Source organism: Chanos chanos, chromosome 4 (assembly GCF_902362185.1).
Source record: "Chanos chanos chromosome 4, fChaCha1.1, whole genome shotgun sequence".
In the NCBI taxonomy this organism is placed as follows: domain Eukaryota; kingdom Metazoa; phylum Chordata; class Actinopteri; order Gonorynchiformes; family Chanidae; genus Chanos; species Chanos chanos.
The window spans coordinates 36,273,420-36,289,401 of NC_044498.1; the positions used below are offsets into that span (position 1 = coordinate 36,273,420).

Here is a 15,982-nt window from a genome sequence, read left to right on the forward strand (position 1 = left end):
TTTATAGATTTCTATCATTACTAATGCACAGAGAGACAGAACATTTTTTGTTACTTTTGTTACTTTGTCATCTGTTCTGCTTCTGTTTCTACTCCTGGTTTTCTCCATTTTTATTGTGCAGTCTTCAGATTGTGCCTCCATTCTGTCATTTTGAAAGGTCAGAATTCAGAGAGCAAACCAAGTGATGAGATGTGATGTTTAATATGGTCATTTAGAGTTGGCATCATATTCAATATTTAAAATACATCATAAGTGCATATTCTTGGCTTATGGTGTATTTTAAATATTGAGTTGCCTTTTGGACCACAACTATCTGATTATGACTATGAGCACCAATGACAATAACTAGCCCTTCGCAACAATTTGAGATAGTGGATTTCAAAGAGACAAAAACCGTATGAGTTGTAATTTCACAGCTGTAGTAATGAAGCCATTCTTAGCTCTTAAAGCTTTGATGTGCTTCCATGTGGCCACAATGCTTTTAACCAGAGTCTTATCAACTCTGATCTCCTCATCCAGCTTCTTCTGTGTTTGTCTGAAAAAGACATAGCTATTTAAGGAAAGTCCTTCAAATATACAAATGTTGTATATGTGATGTAAAATTCTCCTTACATTTGGTTTTGTCTTAAAATCTTTAATTTTGAGACAGCATCAGCATTTTGTCCAGAAGCAATCATATTTGTCTCTGAGTTTAGTGCCCTAAGCTGTAATTTTAAAGCACAAGAGGGATTTTACAGTAAAGACACATATAAAACACTGCTCTACATCTCAAAAATCACTGCAAATATATTTTTAAAGAAATGTCTGTATGATTATTCTAAAAGGACCTTGTGCTGTAGTGAGTGCACTGTCCCTTTTCTGTCTCGTGATTGATACTGCTCGTACAACTCCCGCAACCTCTGGGCTAATACGTGCTCCCGGCTGAACAGGGGATGATGGGTAAAGGCTATCTCAGTCAGGTTAAGATCCAGCTGCCAGGCCTTTGTGTTGTTGCCTACATCACTGGTTGGGACAGGCTACAAAAGACATGAGCTAAGTTTAGCATGGAAAGACTGGTGGTTAATGCAGTGAATGGCTTATGAGATTACACTAAAAGGGGGTCAGTGTTCACAGTACTCTCAATTACAGGAGAATTAGTTTAGAGAGAGTGTGCTTAGACTGTATCAGTGGGTCAGAAAAGAAAATTTATTCTGAATAGGAGCATTCATTCAATGTTTAACTGAATGAAAGACTTCAAGGATTAAATAATAGGTCATTTAAAAATCACATAAGCTTACTTCAAATTATCAGTCAAACTTAAATTAGCAGACATACATGTGGCAGTGATACTGTACTGGACACTTTAGAAATATCAGCTATCAAGAGTAGAGTTTGTGTCTTCAGTATGGCTTCAGGCACAACCAAAACAACTCTGACTAGAGAGAAACACATCTCTCGCTTTTAATTAAAATGATAGCCTTTTACAGGAAGAAAATCAACAAAATGTTATTCTTTCTTTTATCATGTTGACTTACTTTCATATATTCAGTGGTTAGACTAGGGGACGTGGCTGGAAATGGAGAATCAGCTCTGGCTCTCCAAGACTTCTCTATGGGGTCAGGGAGCGCAAGAATACAGCCATCCTCCCCAAACCAAAGATGCCCCTAACAGTTATTGAGAGCAAGGTGTCAGTTGGTGTCATCTCGTACTGCCACATGCCCAAAACACACACACAGCTTTTCATCTCCAGTAAATGTGTGAAAAATTTCAAACATTGGCAAAGCTACAACTTTCCAAAATAGTGATGTGTGTGTATGTGTGTGTAGCTTGTTCATATATATATTTGAACACTACCTTCCCTTCCATACACAGTCGATTAGCCATTTTATGGTGGTTTTTTTGTGATACTTCCGGTCTTGCATAGACATATAGTCCCTCATCTTCGACAAAGCGGGGCTTAAGATTTCTGGGCATTATAAGCTCTACAGGCACTGTGAGAATAAAAACTCTTAGCCTTTATAAATTAACAGAGAAGAATCTTGACAATATATTCTGGTACATAACATATTCAGCTTTCAAAGGTAAGAGAGATTTAACATAGATGCTGTAAGGTTCAGATAATATATTACCAGGAGTATTGTCAGGCACAGACAACAAGGCGTTATTCACATTTTGGTGCAACAGATCACAACAGACCAGAGGACTGTGATTTTCCACCAAATCTTCAATGATGACCGCTGTATCGACCCTTCCCTAAACATTAACAGAACAAGTGCCGTCATTATGAAAGTAAAACCATAAACGCACAATTATTTTGATAAGTAATACAATAAGCATGATTGACACTTGAGTCACGAGTCCAGCTATTCTGCTGTCTTCTCTGCGACAATTGTTACCTGTGGAGGTACATCAGATGGCAGGGCATTTATGTATGGTTCATCAAATGTACCACAGAAGAACTGAATAGTTTCCTCCACTGGGCACTGCTAATAGTTTACAAAAACAGCAAGAAAGCAGAAGCACACAAAGAAAACTTAAAAATTATTCAACATGAACCAAAACTAGAATTCAGGAAAGACTACACAATTTCACAGATCCACTCCCTCTCCTCAAAAGACTAAAAAAAAACACACAGAGAGAAAACTTGTGCCACACACTTATTTTTATAACATTATATATCTCTACTGGAAACACTGTCAGACTTTTGTCATTAGAGGGAAGATGCTGGGAGATAACAAATGATACTTTTGGCCCTCTATCAAATACCATATAAAGTCTAATTAATTCAGTAAAATAATGAACAATTCACATAATCCATTTCATACTTTGCCACAGGCTTTCTGAGATTCCTGAACCCTTACTCGTGCAGCTCTGCCGCAGACCTGCCAGGCCTTTGACAATGTCAGACAACAGAGCAATAGTGTGAGGTGGAAATGTCTCAGATGTGCAGTATCTCACCTTGTATTCTTTCACATCCATTATCAAACCTTTCCCCCTTGATACTGTTGCCATTCGCAGAGATGTGCAGACATATACTAGCAAAGCAGAATAAATTAAAAAATGACTGTTAGTAATACATCAAAAGTATTTAAGGCCATTAAGAGAAGAGCGCAGAGACGTTAACCTTAATTTTTCAGACAGCTGTTTTGTTGACTGGATTGTTCTTGCTGAGACTGATTAAGTAACACACTGAAAATTGGAAATGCCATTAAGAAGAATAATTATCCTAAATGCAAGGGAAATTTGTGCTGTTCTCTCTTATTTTAACGGCTCAGTGGCCTTGACCTTAATTTTTCAGACACCGGTGTGCTGTGTGGTGGCCGTGGTGGTAGCAGGATGAGACTGGATCTGCATCTGCCCCCATAGCACCTCTGCAATGGGTTGCAGCTGCAGGTGTGGATGTAATTTACTTCCACACTAACCCTACTTACCTCAGATTACTGATGAACTTGTCTGTGTATTTGCCAGTTCAGTTCAAGTTCAGCAGAAATTTCTGTGTGCACACATCGCGAATTGTAGAATAAGATAATTCAGCTGTGTTATTAGGACGGCATTCTTTTTACTAGTTCGTGTTAGCTAGCCACTTAGCTACATAACGTTAATAAATCGTGCAAGTAACTGGCTGCTAAGTGGTATGTGTGCAAGCATAACACACCATGAGGCAATGAACCGAGCATTGGTAGTAATACTGACTTAGGAGTCAATGTGAGACAAAAATAATAAAATTTCTCTGTGAAAAATGGCCACAAATGGTCTGTCAGTTATCAGCCGTGCACGAGATGAGAAATTAACGGACAAAGCGGGGGGAATCGTTAGTGATGGTTATTCCGGCTCTTTTTAGTGAGCCGGATCATTTGGCTCAGCTCAGCTCAGCTCAGCTCAGCTCAGCCCGGCTCTTTCGGCTCCCTTCATTTTGTACAACTTCTGGATTTTATAATTCAGCCGACTTTAGCAATGTTTTGCCTTATGTGTGCCCGTATATCACTTATTAAATGTAATTATACTAAACCTTATAATTTCCCGAATACCATTATTTTGCATTATATTTGGTATACCACCATCAAAAACATCAAACACTATTATACATGTGCATTGAACGTTTTATTTATATTGAACGTTGTAAATTAGCGTTTCGCTACAAACACTAAACAAAATGCATCTGGTACTTGTGCATAAATGTATGTTGCAATTCCAATTCTACTGTGACGTCCATATCAAATAAATTAAAACAATAAACTATAGTAATATAATATATATGATAAACTATCCAAACCACAAACCATTCCGCCGCAAGACACGCACATCAACACAACATTTAGTCAGTGCATGGGGTGCCCATGGCCGAACAGTGTGGCGAAAAGATCATCCTATTATTCTCTCTTGTATTAATTAACTGAAGAAAAAAAAAGAAAGAAAAAAACCAGAAAGACGGAAGCCGGCTCCAATTGTTCATCCAAAGGAGCCGGCTCATAGAGCCGACAAGTTCGCGACCGACACATCACTATTGTAGCACTTTTACAGCGTAACATGTGGGGGAAAGTAGAGTTTACGATTACATTTTATTTCACATTCCGTGTAGTGTTTTTTATTTCATTTCCTTCCTCTTTTTCAAATAAATATCACGACAACATACTATTTTCCGTTGAAAGATTTGAGCTGTTCTGCAGTCATTTCTCGTTTAATTTTAAACGGTTACATATAATGGTCTAGGTTAAATTCTGCCAGTGTACAAGGGGAAATGCACTACTTCTTCACCTGTTTGTACCGTGTTGTTACTGTATTTTCGGATTGATCAGTTACATTAACCGTCATATTAGTGTCATAAGTGATCTCTTCAATATTACTTAAACCTGAGGAACAAGCTAAGGATTTGTATTTATTGTGATTCCCAAACTTATCTTAAGTTCCTCAAAATGCAAAAACTTGGTAAAAGTACGTTTACGTAATATTTGCCAAAAATATAACTCCTTAGAAGTACATCTCGTGTCAGCGTTGGCCGTGTCGTTCTGGCAACTTTTGGTAATAATTTGATTGACAGTTGTGTAGGCGGGTTTTGGTCTCATTGAAAAGAATCCTGTTTCCTGCCAGGATTTTTTCATTGCTGCACGCTTCCTCTTGAAAAGTGTTTTCTGATTGGTCACGGAAAGGCCATGTAACCAATCAGCCGTGGGCTACCATGGAGGAAGGAATAAATGCAAGATGGCTCCTCATATAAAACCAGCCGCCTGGCTTCTCTTTTGTGATCAACAAAATTACTTTTCTACACGATTTCGATTAAAATACATATTGGGAAGAGGTGCGAAACATTTAGACTCGGCTGTAAGGTGATCTTAACGTAATTCCAAGAGTTTGTATGTGGAAGATACCAAAGGGAGAAGTAAGGCGCCTATTTTTGAGACTGTGAATTGTGACTGTCGACTGTCTTGTATCGGATGGTACAAGGCACACCAGGGCCTCTCCTTTGGATCAGCGCTTCTAAAACCTTTAGAAATTCATGGTGCCTGACTACACATCCACGGATCGGCAAAGATCTAATTCACATAACATACTTAATTAACTTGGCTCAGCGTAATGGCGGTATCAAGGTGAGACGTTTGCATTAAAATGCTTGGTTTTTAGCCATAGTTGTCTTGGACTGCATTTGTAGTAATGTGTTAATCCGCTACATGACTCTAGGCCACGCTCTCCAGATCTCTCTGTATACGGAATAACATTTTTGGTCAGTCTAAAAAAAACAACCCTCTCAGTGATCGTACTATTCTGTCAAGTGTTGATGGTTGCATTGTTGCCCGACGAATGTTTATAGTTAAAAATAACGCCGTTGTTAGGTACTGACGGCTCTTGAGCTGCTTTCCCAAGTAAACTCCTTTGATGACTTATTGAGAACTTTGTGACTCTCCCTAAAACACATTTTAAGCTTTACATGGCCACATTAACCAGTGTGTCACGATCATGATGTTCACTGCCTTTTTTGGGCTCTTTCAGACACCTAGTTATGGTCAGGAAGTAACACATGCGTCAGTTTTGGTGTGTTGGAACACAATGCTTCGGACCCCCTCTCTTTCATGCTGATTGTCTCATACACGGTGTTATTTTGCAGATTAGGTTACCCACGCTTCATCCGAAGATAATACGGGATTAGCGAGCTATCCTTCTGCTAATTTTGCCATTGGGTGTTCACCTCATGCTTGGTTAAACGTACAAATGTATCTTCGTGAAATGGACGCAAATAGTATGACTTCAGTTTTAGGGAACTGTATACTCTCGTCAGGATGTAACGTTCACTGTTTGTACTCATAATGACCCTTTTAGCTAATGTATGGATTTGGGTAAATCTTAACGCAAGAAATAGATCAACAACTGGGATAAACCAATATATCTTCTTTTAAGTTTGCTTAGCTGTTCACCGATTGAGACGTCATAACGTGTTGATCACTGGTGATGAGGAGAAACCTCCGCCAAATGCGTCATTGTATGCCTTTTGGAGAGCCCTGATTAGACCCCTCTGTGTTCAGTACTTTCACTTCTGTTTCCTCAGCCCTCGGGAATATCTGACTACTGCTTTTCACCACGTTTCTTTGGAACAGCCCCTGTGTGCAGCCATCTGTTTTGGGGAGTCACTTTAGAGTGGATCAGTATGGTTGTGTTATGTCCTAGATGGTGGACGTCAGTAAAAAACAACACTTATAGCTGTTAAACCCTTGTTTCAACTGTTAGCATCTAGTTTTGCAATATAGACCAATATTTGTGACCTGTACTAGCTTTTATGGCTCTGGGCACAGCTACTTAAGTTACCTTGTGTGAGGGACCAAAGCGCCATACAAACATCAGGATTATAGTATGCAGTCAGATTGAAGGTGTTTGCCTCATTTATGTGTGCAAACATTTCATTAGTCCAAGTGATCTAAGAATCTATCCTGGCCAATCATGCAATGACGGTGTCTTGCTTTTCCTACTATTTACTTATAGCAACATCAGCTGTTAAAATCTCAAGCCATATATATTGTCTATTAAAGTGTTTTCTTGTACTGCAAACATATTGTAGTGTATAAAACCCAGTTTGCCACAGTTGCCAAGCCCCAAGCCCATTCTCAAGGGAAATTTACCTGTTTGTGTTATTTAAATAACCTTTTAACCACTTTTATTTCTTCATAATTTTAACTTCTTTTCCTCAAAAATTTGACCATGTCTCTGCTGTTTTATTTTACCAGTGCTGTTTTACTAAAATCTCTCTCTCTCTCTCTAGGCTTGAGCGTCTGTTCATCTTGCTGGATACTGGCACGACTCCTGTGACCAGGAAAGCTGCAGCTCAGCAGCTAGGTGATGTGGTCAAACTCCACCCACATGAACTCAATAATCTTTTATCGAAGGTGAGTCAAACAAAATTGGCTTCTGTGTATGTAGCGCATGCAGGGACATAACAGCCAAAGGACAGGACATTCTCAATGCAGGAATTCCATTGCTTTCACTGTAACTAAAGATCTTAATAGTTCAGTGGTTTCCAAATTTGTCAGCATTGCTTCATTTGTAACATCATTGTCCTTTCCCCTCTTCCTTCATTTCGTGCTCTTAGTGACACATTGCTCATGTACATTGTGGGCACGCTGTACTACCCACTCTGCCCACTTGCCTAAACCCTTCACTCTCTGCTCGAGTAGAGCCACCCACTTGACAATGGAAAAATAAAGCAAGCACTTTCTAATCTAAAGGTTACTGATGTTTGAATGGGCTATTGTCTTGGTGCCCTATGGGCATGTGAAGTAGATGATTGTCCATGATCTATATAAAGCGCAAATGTTCCCTCCATCCTGCTTATTTGAATAGACTGAGCTGTGCCCTGAATTTAAGCACCTGCTTGTATTGTGTGTGTTTTTTTGTTCCTTTCTTCCTCTCTCTGCACTCTCAAGGTTTTGATATACTTGAGGAGTCCAAACTGGGACACACGAATTGCTGCTGGACAGGCAGTTGAGGCCATAGTGAAGAATATTCCAGAATGGAATCCACCTCCCAAACCTAAAGAAGGTGATCCAAGACTCTGCAGGCTAAAACTAATAGGTTGCTAAATGTGGGCTTACAAATCTAACACTCTAAAGGTGTTTGTCAGAGAAGTGTGGTTTTTTTTCAATGTTAGTTGTTCTTGCCCTCCCACCTCCCAATTTTCTTGACTGTTAAACCTAATTTACTAATGAATAACAGCAAGAGACTATGTCTCAAATCATAGCTACTTCTGCAGGACACCAGCAAAATTTTCCAACTGCTTCCAAGTGGCAGGTAGCATGTGTGTTTGTTTTATGTCATTTCCAATGAGTGTAGTTCAATAAAAGCTAACATACTCAACACAATCCCGTTTCATGCTCACCTGACCAGATATAGAATGCCAAACTGATGGATTTTAATAATCCAATATATTCTTTGTGGTTGATGTGGACATTTTGCTGATGGGTCTTTTCTTTGTCCTCTCCAGAATGCGGCGGGGAGGACATGTCGCCTGAGGATGGAGCATCTGATCGGTTGAGTTTTTATCGTTTTGACATTTCACGTCTGCTCAAACATGGCGCCTCGCTCCTCGGCTCAGCTGGTGCAGAGTTTGAAGTCCAGGAAGACAAGTCTGGTATGCACATTTATTTGTTTTACTTATTTACTCAGTTGCTTTTTTTTTTTTTAAAGATATTTCATCGTAGTTGTAATGTGGTCAAAGGGTTAAATTCACAATAATTAATTGTGTTAATGACTAGCAAACAGCAAATCGTAACCTAACTTTACTAATGCAGTTTACAGTTAGGAGGCGTTCATTTGCATTGATGAAGTTTACTGCATTTCTAAATGGATCAGAAGTCTCGGTTTGCCTTTTATACAAAAAGTCATTCTTACCCTGACAGGGAAATTTGGAACTTTTAATGTTCTTTCCTTTTGCCTCTCTATTGACCAGGATACATAAGCTCCAGTCAGTCTTTTCTGTTTTGTATCTTTGTCTCCTTTAACTGCTGATGGGGAAACACATTGGCTCTTCATACACTTGTCTTACATTTGCATCTCCGTGTCTAAATGTGGTCTTATTTGAATGAACGAGACCACTCTAGTTTTTCCTGCCTTCCATATGTTTCTTTGACCTTATAGTTTCAGAAAGCTGTCTTAACACAAAAATGTTTACCATCAAATGTTTGCCTCTTGCATTTTGATATTGCATTCATCACATTTTAACTGTCCTCACAGCTCTTAGTCGTCTCCTTCTGATCTGTCATTTCTCAGTGCTGTTAAACCAGTTTGCCCCCTGCCTTTCTTCATGCTGGGCTGAGTTTAACATAGCTATATGACTGGTCTCAGATCCCCCCCTTGAAGTGGCAGTAACAACACATTTGGCCAAGGTTTTTAACTAAGTGTGACCCATTAGAGAAAATGATATTCTGATGGTCCTTCATTCTTATCCTAGCACTGATATAAACCAAATGTACCAATTTTGGATCTTGATCTACCAGTTGTATGAAGTGGCTTTGGTGTATACTTGTAACTGTGTGTGTTGCGTGAAGCCAGGTTCAGTCAGATTGCTCGGATAAATTACTAGCAGAGGAGTGATTTTATGGCGTTTAAGATCAGTGGTCAGAGTTTTGAAGGTCCTGTTCTGGCACTTAAACAAATTTTAGCAAGTGTACAGCTTGGACTCTGTACCTTTTAATTTTATATTCTCAAGAGTGGTGCATGGAGGTCCCAGGTCTGTTCTTAATTTCCCTGAAATCTCCTTTCACTGAACATGTCTTCTCTTTGCCCCTGTCCCTGTTGTTCTCCCTGTCGTCCTGCCTGACCAGGAGAGACAGATTCTAAGGAGCGTCTGGCTCGTCAGAGGAAGCTACTGCAGAGGAAGCTCGGTTTGGACATGGGCGCTGCCATTGGCATGGATACAGAGGAGCTCTTTAATGATGAAGATCTGGATTACACCTGTACTTCCACTGCAAACAGAGTACAGGGCACTAAGAGCCCTGGTTGCTCCAGTGCCAGCAACCATGTGGTGAGTTTAGACATAAAACTGTCTTGCTGAAAAACCCATACTGTATTGCTCTCCAGTCCCTTTTTCACTGAGGTTCAGGAACTTTTTGAGGAACCAAAGATGTCCAGAACTATCCAAAGTGGAAACTTGCAAAGTTCCTGAATGCATTCGTTTTTTTCGTTCCTACTGCTCCACAAGAGTCATGAAGATCATGTAAATTGGGAGTAAATGATGCAAAAATGTGACGGTTACTCTCTGCAAATTTCATCCTCTGAATACGTTCAAAGTAAGGCTTGCACTTCTTTGTTCCATTTTTCCTCCACTTTAGTTGTTTTCTTGTTTTTCATTTTAGTTCCTTTGCTACGATTCGGTTACTGTGCTCGTTATTTCCTAGTGTTTGTGAAGCTTGCGTTTGACCAGAGACATTCAGTAATGCAAGCTCAATCCAAATAGTTCTGGGGTTGTTGAAAAATGCTTATTCTGGTGTAGGAACCAAAAAGAGATATCACAACTATGGTCTAAGAACCAAAATCAGCCCAGGAATCTTCCAGTTGAAAAGAGGATAAAGTTCCAGAGTTCCATAAAAAGTTCCTGTGGTGAAAAGGGCCTTACTCACACAATTGTGATTGTGGACCACTGTTAACACGGTGAAATTAGCTAATTGTATCAGTCAATAAAGCCATCATGTTATACTCTGCCTTTAGGTGGGTATTTTTCTGCAATATTCAGCTTCTCCTTTTTGTGTGTTTTAAGAAAGAGATTGAGGGTCGGCTACATGCTCACAGTAGATGAAAGTGGGAATTTCCTTTGGTGTCAAAAAAAAAAAAAAAAAAAGATCAGTATCTTGCTCACTTAAGAGGTTGGGTTGTGGTTGCAACAAAATAGTTTTCAGGCAGTGCATTTTCTGACTGCATTGTAGTTTCACCTATACTCTGTGTGTTGGGACCTTAAATGGAATGTTAACTGTTTTGTGTAATGCTCTAGAAGCCAACGGTTAAGGCTAAATCAAATATCAAACAAGGCATTCTTTCTGATTGCCTGCTACTGCCTGCTTTTCTCATTAAGAGGTTAAATAATGCTCAATAAAGTAGCCTAATGCTAGCTCAACTAAAGTGGACGTCTAAACTTTGACCATTACTAAAACGAAGTTTAGGACTGTGAGAAATGTCTGTGCTATGTATTTTCTGTCCCACTGTTGTAAGTGTCTATAAACACTTCAGGTAAATGAGGTCTTGTCTTGTGTAAATTGTCTCATGCTTGACTAGAGCTGGATCTGTGCCAGCACATTTAAACCCTCAGTGTGTGAAGGAAAAGAACCTTCAATTCTTTTTCTTTTTACCTTGGCGATGTGTCATTAGCTGAGGAAAGGACTGTAGAGTTGTCTCCATTTCATCTGTATGTAGTAGTTCTGTTCTTGGTTGGAATTATCAGCAGGCAGGGACGTTGTGTTGTGGGCCAAGAGGGGGCTATTTTTGAGTCTTCCCGTCATTATCTAATAGTCTAGATGGAGAACCAAGATGGTGATGTCTTGCCCATGGCCTTATCAGTGTGTCTCAGACAAGGTGGGGTCTCTAGTCAGTTGTTACTTTTCGCATAATACGTGCCTGCAAATGGAGGTGTTTGGTTTCATTTCTCGAATAATTTGCCTTGAACGTTTTGCAGCAACTTGAGTGAATAGGACGCCGTAAATTCTAGTCAGACCAGAAATATAACCCTTTTCTTTTTCTTTTTAAGGCAAATTAAGTCACGGAAGATTGTGAACTACAATTAAGATGACAGGAGTGAGACTGTCTGCTCCCTTTATTGTTCAGATTTAAACCATTTGAGAAGAATTTGAATTAAAAAACATCTCATTAGAAATAAGCCAGAGCATTACTAGTTTTACTGATTGCACTTTAATGCTAGCTCTTATTAAATATGTCATGGGTGATTTTTGGCTGTTGTCTTTGTGGTTTGTTCTGACTTACAGCAGCTGAAAACATACTGCTTGAGGATGTGGCTTGTTGACATTTGAAAACAATAGTAGATTTCTTGGAAATGTGATTCATGAAAAAGAGGGATGTGCATGGTTGCATAGGCAGCTCCATACCCAGCAGACAGAATATCCAGATATAACCTTAAGACTCTTCATTGTTCATTCCTGCTCTTATAGTTCACTACCTGCTTTTCTCAGGTCAAGGACTTTTGCTAATGTTGGAGCTACAAAACTCTGCACGCGTTATGTAGATAGGAATTTTAGACAGAATCGCAACCAAAAGCTTCAAGGTTCTTTGTTGTTATGTATTTACTCTAACAGTTCACCTTATGTGACTCAGGTGACAATGATTTATTTTTCTAATGAAACTTCTCCCCATCTTATAGCCTATGCAGGCTGCCGAGTTGATTGACTCAGAGTTCCGACCAGGCATGAGCAATCGACAGAAGAATAAAGCCAAGAGGATGGCAAAATTGGTAGCAAAGCAGAGATCCAGAGACGTGGATCCTAATGATAAAAGGTACTCCATGTTATTTTTGGTGTGGGCCATTTGCAAAACCCCTTTCACACATGCAGCTTTATCTGAAAATGTCCCATGATTTTCCAGAACAGAGTCATATGTGAATGTGAACCAGGGTTGAAATTCACAAAGTTGATGCGGCAATTTTCCAGAACAAGACCTTGTAACTTTTCTGGAAAAATTCCAGATAAACTCAAGTATGAACAAAGCTCTAACATTGCTGGGTAAGACGATGACCTTTTTAAGCTGGGGGACTTAAATCAGTTAAACAAAAGCTAGCAAACAAATGAGCCCAGTACTGTGTTTAGCAACAACATATTATAAATGAATAATTTTGCCAGCAAATCGAGACTCGATAAAATCTGTTTCACCTCTGTTTTGTTCAAAACAAAGTCTGTCTCTACTTGAATAAGATTTCACATCCTACTTTTGGAAATGTCGTGTCAGGTGTGAACACATTTGCCCTGGACGTTTTGTGGGAAAGGTGTACATGTGTGAAAGGGGGTATCTGCTGGCTTTACCGGAAAATGTTTAAAGCAATGTTCCAGGTATTATGTGTGAAAGGGGCTTATCAGATATTTGCTGTTTGCAGTTCATTTGAAACGCTTTGCATGAAGCCTATCAGAGAATACGTGAGAGAGACACTGATCAGAAACAGTAAAATGTACAGAAAAGCAGGCAATTCATGCAGCATTGGTGTGTATCACATCATACCAGTTCAAAACTTTGTTTATCCAAAACGATGGCTTGTGTACATACAGTGGAGGTGAATGTAGTATCGGACATGTGGTGTAAAATTATCTTTCTTGAGAATTTATTGTAGTCTCCCTTCTACATCAGCAATGACAGCTTTGATGGAGAGCCAGAGGAGAAACGGAGGAAAACCACAAACATCGTCATAGACCAACCTGCCACAGAGCACAAAGTCTTAATCGATAACGTTCCAGATAACTCCAGCCTGTTTGATGAGGTTGGTGCAGAGAGCTGCCTGCTTTGTTTTATGCTGCTCAAGCACACTTAATCTTTTGATATCTAGTTCTCAAGAAATGTACACATGAATTTAACAAGAACTGTGTGAAACATGTAGACATTTTGTGTGATCTTTCTCTTGTAACTGACATCTGCTTGGCTCACAGACTCAAGAGTGGCCATTGGAGAGTTTCTGTGATGAACTTTGTAACGACCTCTTCAATCCTTCATGGGAGGTATGGATTCAACTTTTCCCTTAATACTGGTGGCCCAGTTTAGTCTCTGTGCAATGACACATTGATTTCCTAAAGCCTTCTCTCTTACAAAGGAATGTCATGATTATTAAAATGCAGCAACGGAGTCATTGATCGGAAACTCAGTGATTTGTGCTATTGTGTAGTGTCAGCAGTTAATTTTCTGCGTGTGTTGTATAGATTCGCCATGGTGCCGGCACAGGCCTAAGGGAGGTTCTGAAGTATCATGGAGCAGGCGGGGGAAAACTGGCTGGCAGTACTGCAGAACAGGTACACTGGTTTACTCTGGTATTGTCAAACTCTACCATCCCCAAGTCTTCTACATTCACCCATAGTAAGGAATGAGAGGATATTCTAATGGGTTTTTCTTCTTTACTAGTCTGTGAGAATGGGTTCTATGACAGTCCCTCTTCTGTAGTGGAAAGAAACTCAGGCTCTGCGACTTGAAGCTTGATGCATGAATACTTGCTGCAAAGCAGTCTCTTGCCCTCTTTATTCATGCCAGCTTTTTGTTTAGCAGTTATATGTATGTGACAATAGGGTTGATTAAATGCCAGAGATGTTTGGTTATTGAACTTGGCCCTAACTCTTCTGTACCCAGATGGCACGGCAGCATCAGGAGTGGTTGGAAGATTTGGTCATCAGACTTCTGTGTGTCTTTGCTCTTGACCGATTTGGAGACTTCGTATCCGATGAGGTGAATTTTTACTCTCCCACGCCTATTTGAATAAATGCACAGTGCCCGGAGAGACGCGGGCACACACCCACATACTTTGAATATTCCTTATATTTATACATATACACACATGCATATGACTGACATTTGAAAAACAGATTTGAACAGCACTGGTATTCAAAACATCATGGTTTCCATTTTGCTCGATCAAACATCTGGAAAGTGAGTGGAATTATTTCTGTGTGTCATATGTTGGAGATGACTCACAACTCAACAAAAACCATATGTTTTCTGGGAAGCAGTGTCTTCAATGAAATCCCAAGAGAGAATTTTGTGATGTACAGTACAGCCTAGCGTGTTTTGGGGGATTTTCATCATCACTGAGGCGTATGGGACTGATGGTTAATGTAATTGTGATTTCTACGTCTAAGGCACTGACCCTGTGGTTTTCCTTTCTCTCTAGGTGGTGGCTCCAGTCAGAGAAACATGTGCTCAGACTCTGGGCGTGGCCCTCAGGCACATGACTGACGGCGGTGTTACCATGACAGTGGACATTCTGCTGAAGCTGTTGATGGAGGATCAGTGGGAGGTCCGACACGGGGGTCTGCTTGGCATTAAATACGCTCTGGCTGTCAGACAGGTAGACTGCTCCACCTTAACACCGCTACACAGCTACACCTCACAGATACCCGTCTTACACAGGCTCAGCTTTCTCCTAGATGGCGTTTGGAAGAGATGCCTTTATTTGGGTTTTTGTTCATCTGCTGTGAGGATGTGAGAATCCTCTGTTATCAGTGGATGTTTTTTATTTACCCTTCAGTTGTAACGGCATAGCGCTCTGAAGGTTTATTAGCAGTCTTCTCTTGGTTCTCTATTAGCTCTTTATTTTTATTGTACGCTTTCCCTTTAAAGAAAGTTTTGGAACTGCTGACTCAGCCACAAAGTATTTTAAGATATGGCTCTGAAACTGAAATTCTTTCTTCCCTGGAAGTTGTTCTTATAAAATGTTCCTTATGTGTAATGCATTTGAATGGTTATTTGTCACCACCTGGAACTTTTCCTTTTTGTGTGTGTGTGTGTGTGTGTGTAGGATCTGATCTCAGTGTTGCTGCCTCGAGTGCTCCCTGCCATCACAGAAGGCCTACAGGACCTGGACGATGATGTGCGGGCCGTGGCGGCCGCCGCCCTCATCCCTGTGGTGGAGGGACTCGTGCAGCTGCAGCCAGAAAAGGTCAGGAGGTCATCCTTTAGCCCGCTCAGACTAGCATTTACACACACCATTTGCAGTCAGTGCCAACAGCTGAGCAAGGGTTTTCTCAAGTGAACTATCATTACTGATTTTAGGTCAGCTGTGGGTGACAGAGTGAGACAACTTCCTTCCCAGCGCTCTACAGCACTCAACCACAATCCTTGCTTTCTCTTCCTTTTTATGTGTGTGGGTGTGTTCCTGTGTGACACATTCATATTCATTTTTTTTTCTTTAATATTTTAAGCTATATTTTTCAGTATCCTCAGTATAGTTGGCCCCCGTCTTGAAGGATCTTTACAAATAGTTTTTCTGACCCGTGCTTTGACATTGACATACTGATTTGGTCCATAATTTGAAAGCCACAGATGTGAGGTGCAT

The 15,982-nt window shown here is 40.1% G+C and overlaps 1 protein-coding gene across 1 annotated transcript in view; it reads left to right on the forward strand.

Annotated features, from left to right (window-relative positions):
* Window positions 1–5,550: 5,550 nt before the first annotated feature.
* Window positions 5,551–15,982, forward strand: part of btaf1 (BTAF1 RNA polymerase II, B-TFIID transcription factor-associated) — a 28,296-nt gene continuing 17,864 nt past the window's right edge. Inside the window, exons 1-12 of the mRNA XM_030772279.1 lie at window positions 5,551–5,556; window positions 7,191–7,349; window positions 7,887–8,001; window positions 8,444–8,590; window positions 9,783–9,982; window positions 12,323–12,456; window positions 13,297–13,426; window positions 13,593–13,661; window positions 13,860–13,949; window positions 14,281–14,376; window positions 14,819–14,995; window positions 15,446–15,586. Coding sequence (XP_030628139.1) covers window positions 5,551–5,556; window positions 7,191–7,349; window positions 7,887–8,001; window positions 8,444–8,590; window positions 9,783–9,982; window positions 12,323–12,456; window positions 13,297–13,426; window positions 13,593–13,661; window positions 13,860–13,949; window positions 14,281–14,376; window positions 14,819–14,995; window positions 15,446–15,586 — 1,464 coding nt within the window. The remainder of the gene's footprint in view (window positions 5,557–7,190; window positions 7,350–7,886; window positions 8,002–8,443; window positions 8,591–9,782; window positions 9,983–12,322; window positions 12,457–13,296; window positions 13,427–13,592; window positions 13,662–13,859; window positions 13,950–14,280; window positions 14,377–14,818; window positions 14,996–15,445; window positions 15,587–15,982) is intronic.